Source organism: Rhododendron vialii, chromosome 9a (genome assembly GCF_030253575.1).
Source record: "Rhododendron vialii isolate Sample 1 chromosome 9a, ASM3025357v1".
In the NCBI taxonomy this organism is placed as follows: domain Eukaryota; kingdom Viridiplantae; phylum Streptophyta; class Magnoliopsida; order Ericales; family Ericaceae; genus Rhododendron; species Rhododendron vialii.
The window spans coordinates 16396467-16403358 of NC_080565.1; the positions used below are offsets into that span (position 1 = coordinate 16396467).

At 41.0% G+C, this 6892-nt stretch overlaps 1 protein-coding gene across 5 annotated transcripts; it reads right to left on the bottom strand.

Annotated features, from left to right (window-relative positions):
* Positions 1-2164: 2164 nt before the first annotated feature.
* On the bottom strand, positions 2165-6360 carry LOC131301722 (protein NCA1-like). Of its 5 annotated transcripts, XM_058328110.1 has the most exons (6): positions 6216-6360; positions 5440-5573; positions 4592-4648; positions 4056-4143; positions 3757-3903; positions 2165-2408 (listed from the first exon to the last, which is right to left on the bottom strand). In XM_058328110.1, the coding sequence occupies exons 2-6, from the start codon at positions 5514-5516 to the stop codon at positions 2346-2348; spliced, it is 432 nt and encodes a 143-aa protein (XP_058184093.1). In that variant the 5' UTR covers positions 5517-5573; positions 6216-6360; the 3' UTR covers positions 2165-2345. The 5 variants fall into 5 exon arrangements, 2 of the variants coding, with proteins under 2 accessions (XP_058184093.1, XP_058184094.1); XM_058328111.1 differs by having other exon boundaries at positions 4601-4648; positions 5440-6350; XR_009191409.1 differs by lacking the exon at positions 4056-4143 and having other exon boundaries at positions 5440-6270.
* Between the last annotated feature and the right edge of the window lie 532 nt (positions 6361-6892).

Genomic DNA, 6892 nt, shown 5'->3' on the forward strand with positions numbered 1-6892 from the left:
GAAGGCCCATGGTGGTGGTAGTTCGGAGGGGGCAACGGAGGAGCCGGAGGCCTCTTTCGTGAGACAGCCTCAGGCCGACCTGGGGAAGGACCCCGTTGTCGAGGAGGAGCCGGTGGAGGAGCGGGAGACACCGGCCATGTTCGTAGGCAGTGGCGCGGCTGCAGGGTCGTCACGGCCTATTGGAATGGGCAACTACTTAGAGGCGGCATCCCTTGAGGACTTGGTGGAGACACTACGAGGAGTGCCTGGGCTAGCGAAGGCCTTGCTCGAGTCTCGCAAGAGGGAGCTCCAAGCCGAGCTCGAGGCTGGGGCCGCCAGGGAGTCATGGGGTGAAGAGGAGGCTGAGAGGGAGGTGGTTCCTCAGAGGAGAGGCCTTGCTCAAGTCTTGCGAGAGGGAGCTCCAGGCCGAGCTCAAGGCTGGGGCCGCCAGGGAGTCACGGGGCGAAGAGGAGGCTGAGAGGGAGGTGGTTCCACGGAGGAGTGTTGTGGACGAGGTGACGGCTGTCCTTGGGAACCACCGAGCTTTTGGCAAGGTAGAGTATAGGCCTCTTCCGGACATGGTGGTGCCTTCGCTGCTGGATGCTTACAGACCAAAGATCGCCTACGATGAGGCCTTGGTCTTGAGGGACCCCCGGCAGCACTTGTCCTTGCGATGAGACGATGTATGCTTTAACCCTTGCATTTTAGTGCAATGTACTATGCTTCCTAATTTCCTACTCTTTGAATATCATGCTTGCTTATTGAATCTTATTTCCTTATTGCCACAGGAAAGAACGATCTCGTGCTATAGTGGTGCGGCTGACGTGCCAAAATTTTGGGCAAGGCTTCCGGAGGCGGTGAAGGGGATAGTGAGGGAGACAAGTTTTAGAGAGTTTGTCAGTATCCTGACGTGGGCGAGCAACGATCGCCAGGTGGTAAGGGCTCTTACCGAGAGGTGGTGGGATACGACAAATTCGTTCCACTTTCCTTTCGGTGAGATGACAGTGATGCCTTTGGACTTCTCAGTCTGAGGGTCGAAGGTGACTCTATTCCCTATGACGCTGTGGCAGGGAGTGACCCAGGTTTGTAGAGGCGGCTCTTGGGATACGTGCTGAGGGCAGAGAAGGGGGATGCTCCGTATGCTCAGCTTCTGGACTTTTGGAAGGAGCCTCCCAAGGATAGGGTTCAGGAGGAGCAGATGGAGCGGTGCTTCTTGTTGTACATGCTTGGTGAGTCTTTGTTTCCTACCAGGCGCAATCGAGTACACCTCTCTTTCTTGCTAGCGTTGAGGAACATTGGAGAGATAGCCCATTTTGACTTGGGTGGCGCAGCTTTAGGGACGTGCTACACCTTCATGGGGTCTCTTTCCCAAGGAGCGGGGAAAAGCCTCGGCGGCTATTGGCGAGTTTGGGAGGTATAGCTTGAAACCTTGTTTTTCCCTTACTGTTAGTTAGCTCTTCATTAGCCTTTGTATACCTTGTGTTGATTCTAGCCTCGAACTTTGTAGCTTTGGACGTACGAGGTACTGGACATGTACCCTCTCGTGACGTCATGTCCCAGCAACGTGATACTTCCTCGAGTGCTCCGTTGGTCAAAGGAGTATTGAGGAGTGAAGAAAGGAAAGGGTGACCTGAACGCCTATCGGTTGTACGTGGACGAGCTGTGTCCTGACCGGGTACCTATGCCTCCTTAACCGCGTAATTCATACTTTTCGTCAGCATACTAATATCTTGCGCTCTTGGTTCGCGGGAGCTACCGGAAGTGGCTCAGGAGGGATATTGCTACGAGTGCTGGGCCTCAATGAAACTAACTCAATCACTATAAGAAAAATCACATTTTACAGCGTTTGAAAAACGCTATAAAATGATATAGACAGCATTTTTTCGAACGCGGTATTAGCCAATGTTGTTAAAAGTCTTAGACTTTAGACAACGTTTTAAGAACGCTATAGAATGTAAAATTTCTACAGCGTTTTTAGAATGCTATAGAATGTAAAGTTTCTACAGCGTTTTAAAAATGCTATAGAATGTAAAGTTTCTACAACGTTTTAAGAACGCTATATTAGCCAATTTTTGGAATTTTTTTTAAAATTCCATAAATACCAATATACTAGCATTTTCAAATAAGATCATGGTAATTTCATTTAAGAAATAAAATTGATTTAATCCATTCAACACCAACTATATCCAAACGTCAATGTACAATATTGAATACAGATTCATTACATTAGCTTGGAAAAAGAATTTTTCAACTCAAACTACATAAAAGAGTCTAACTAATTAGACTCATTGAAAAAAAAAATCTAATTCCTCCTTCCTGAAAATGTAATAATGTACGAGGCCAACAATCGCATGCTACAGATTTCTTTACTTGAAGCATACTTCTTTGCCGAGCTTATACCCTTTCTGCTCCCAAAGCCATCCACATACCTATAAATATAAAATTATTGAAAGGAACCCAACATATTAGAAATATGATTAACTGCAAAACCAAACGCTATATATTCACCACAATAGATAGCATTTTGAAATGCACGCTATAACTCTACGCTGTCATAAGTATAATTCCCACAGTTATCATTCATAAGCACTCTCGTGATGACTTCATAAAATGGTCGTACCTAAGGAGAAAGTACACTAAACAAACCAAATCCTAGTAACATACCAAAAGGGAGTGCAAGTAACATACACTAAGAAGTTACCATATTCAGAAAGTGCAAAAGGTTTCAACAAAGTATTATGCAAAAACTTGAGCAGATTCATTTCTCAATAGTAAACCTCAAGAAGTCAGAACATTGGTTGCACCTGGAAAATATAACGAATTTAACAATGAAGAAAACCTCAAAGAAAGGAAATCCTTCATAAAGTTCATGGTCAACATTTTGCCCAAGAACTCGATTTTTAATTTTTCCTCTGAATTACTTTGGAGTTCTTTTGATACACTCCCACGCTGCCGAAAAAAGCAATGAAAGACATTATTTGGCAACAAGGATCAGTTTTAAGTTTGCATCATACAAGAACATGGTTTTGTTAATTTCTGTAAACCGTGATAACCAAAAACATGTTTAGCACAAAATACGAGGGGGTCATTGGCCGGAGACAGATGTGGGAAATGACCAGCAGGGAGTTTACCAGAGAAGATTGTATGTGAGGAGGGGATGATTTGGAGGGGTCCCAGTCTGGAGAGGGGTTGCTGTGGGTTTGCAGGAGGGAAGGGATCACTGGCGTGAGAGAGGGGAGTGGCCAGAGGCAGTGGGAGAGACAGGAAAAAAGGAAAACCTATTTTGAAATAACCATTATTTTCTGTGGAAATAGCACTTAGCATTATTTTGGATTGAAAAACCAGTTTTCAAACCTGCTTTTGCTGCACATGTTCATGTGTATTGAATACAAACTAGTAAACAATATCACTTAAAAAGTTGTAACTCCATACTTCCTCACGCTTGCCACTGTATGAAGGTTAATTTTTTCGTGAGAATACCACTAGTAAATGGTAGTAATAAACCCTAATTTGTCACAAAAATGTCTATTATTCCAGCATGGCAAGTAGCAAGACCACAAGAGTCGCAACTCGGACCGTACTTAAATTTTGGAAACTTCGAGTTTGGCTATGGGGCTAACTAAAACTTGTCCTTAGCTCTATTGATAAGTTGTAGCAGGATCCATAGATCGTGCTATCAGTGCTATTATTACACTACTTTGTGTAGTTTTTGCGAAGGCTAGAAAAATCTAAGTAGACAAGTGTCATGTTATACGAATCTAAAGAATTGCTGCTGACCTGAGATGGAGAACTGGGATGATTCTTGATTGCATCCCGACTAACATTCAACGACTGAAAATAGTAACTTCTTGCACCTTGCAATTCTTCATCATAATACTTTAGATCTCCAACTTTATTAAGTGAAACAGAGAGCGTATGTATGATCTGCAATAGCTCCAAGAACATTAGACGCAGAATGGTGTACCATACCAAAGCATGCTTGTAAGTTGTAACACCTCATCAATGTTGCCAAACATTAGTCTTGAAATCAAGACGTAGTTTTCATGATACATCATACAAGTTACATTTGCAATTACCTCCAAATCATCAGTTGGCACTTTCTTAAGGAAGTTGACACTCTCTTCAAAGTAAGTGATTGCAGAACTAGCATCTCCTAGCACTCGACTGCAGTATAAAAAGGCGTATTAGGTATTTTTGCAAAAAAAAATGTCAGAATCAAGCTTTGAAGACTTCATTAAAGTTCTTTTATGTTAAGATACACATTATCCTGCAGAGACCAGCAGTTACTGGGAAGTAGAGAAACTAACAAGCCTTCTCTTTACTTTGCCTCCAGGGAAATTGCTCTTTAGAATGCCAGAACATATACAGTTTCATGCTTGTAAACATGAAAAATCTATTAAAAGACTCATTTTCCCCTTCAAACAGCACAGTTGTATACTGTCAAGCAGAGCCATACCCTCTTCCAATTCCTACCTACTCGCTACTTAGCTCAATCAAACATGCCAGATGGAAACAATCTTTCCTAGGGTACAAACATGGGAGCAATTAGCATTAATTCAGATGCAAGAATATAAAATTATGCAATCTTTCTCAAAAGCCCAAAACTAATTACCATTCATACTGAGGGAGGAAAAATGGGTGTAGGTGGTGGTCCTCCAATGGTTGCCAACTCTAGAAAGTTTCAAAAAGAAGGGGGGAAAACGTCACTATTCAAAGTAGTTCACAATACCATTCAATTAATGAAGAAAATCATAACTAATTACTTGGTTTTTCTTTAACTTGTCGATTACATTCTACATGTCCCATTTGAGATCGACTTGAACATACATTAATTAACACTATCACTACCGAGCAAAAAAAACCCATTAACACTATCCGTAGTTTATCTAACAGTGTTTAGATCATACATAAGCAAATGAAATGACAAAGTATTGGATGGTGGAGAAGAAGTTATAAAGCATCAGAACAAAAATACAAAACATAGCTCATTAACAGGCAGAGAAGGCATACACACATGCAAAACTGACAACCAACAATCATTTGTCATCATCTCCGTCAAAAAGACTTTAACACATGTACACATGTACTAGTTACCACTCATAAAGATGCTATTGATCAGACGCAGACAAAGAACAGACTAACTTTTCCATGCTCAACCAACAAAAGCGATGAGCATTATCCATCAAACAAGGCAGAGACAGCAAAATTTCTTCCATGGATGTAGTCTAGATTCTAGTCATTTGACCAAAAAGAGGGTAAAGAAAACATGATTCAAATTAACATAATGTTTGTGCAAGGGAATGGCCAAAATGAGTTTGCCACACGTTTATTCATGGTTCAACTAAACACAAGACTACTACTTATGTCTTCCATATATCCTAATCAACACACATAGATTTAGTTATCCCATTAAGGTGATTACACAAAGAATCATGGCATTAAGAAACCTATACCTTACACGTTGGAAATACTACTTTATTCTTGTAGAAAGAGAATAAAAGAAGAATTGAACCAAACCAAGCTTCTTTATAATGCATTGAAGGAAAACACAACCCAAGTAGTTCAATCCCTCCAGTAGCTCACATGTCTGAAGTCTGAACAACAAGAAACAAAAGAAAATATATCAATTAATTCAATATATAAAATGACAAATCCTAATTGTACCACAGCAAATAAATCAGAACCCAAACAAAAATCCTTGAGGTTAATAAGCTAAATCACATATTTGGTGATGCTTGAGTGCTTGACCGCTCATCTTTGTTGGAGGCACACTCCGAAAATCATGAAGTCCATTCTCAAACTTAAAAGGGTCTACTCTTCCACCATAAATAGGGAACAACTTCCAAAGTCAGTTTCTCAATTGAGCTATCATACAATTTAGTGGAATGAGAATCACACTCCATCTCCAAGTGCTTACCACAAACTAAAAACAATTGCTAAAATGTTTTATTCGAGTTAATAAAATAAAGGGAGAGGGGACCAAATAGAATCATCCCCAAATTATTGGTAGCCCTTAAACAGAGATTACTGCAGGAAAAAAGCCCAACCAACATTAACACAAGTCTTTAGCAAAATCTGTGGAATGTAGCCGAAAAACCTATTTTCCAAACTTCTCATCCAAGAGATTTGGCCAATTGAAACAATTGAGAATGACAAGAGAGTGAAAATTAGCAAAACCCATCTAGAACATCCTGATGTTTCGAATTCAAAAGAGAGGGGGATGGACACTTAAAAACCTGGTACCCAAGTCGGCGCAGCAGAGCAGTTGAAGACAATCCTATATGGAAAAAACCATTAAGTCGACGGAAAACCATTTCGGAGAGCTTTATCTGGACAACTCCCTTCAGCCACAGAGACTCCAAATGCACCAGATCTATTCAAGGAAAGGCATGGTACAGCCAAATCTGATATTAATCTGAAACCCTTTTTGCCGAAAATCAATTTGAAGAACAAAGGAAAGAAAGGCGATTGGAAACCAATAGCTGTAATCGATGGACGATCCCCGTTTGAGAAGACGGGATTCTCCTACGGAACAGATGAACAACGAAACAGAAAAGCGTTGTCTTCTTGTAATGCGGAGAGAGAAACTCCTTGGGTCGACAGAATTACCCTACAAAAACTGCAGCGCGATCCTTTGAGCACGAGCCCTAATTCTTTTGATTTTTTCGGGTCACACTTTTAAATGCTATAATATCATGTTACAACGCTATTAAAGGTGTTGCGCGGTTTGGTTCTTCTCTTTTTTCCGGTTGTTTCACATGGAACGTTTTAAATGCATCTCAATTATAGCATTTATAAAAGAACGCTATAAATTGACGCTATAAAAGAAGGAATGTGTTGTAGTGAATCCTACTACCCTGACCATGGAATAAATTGTGGACCTGCTTTCATCATGTTGCACTTTTTGTTTTCG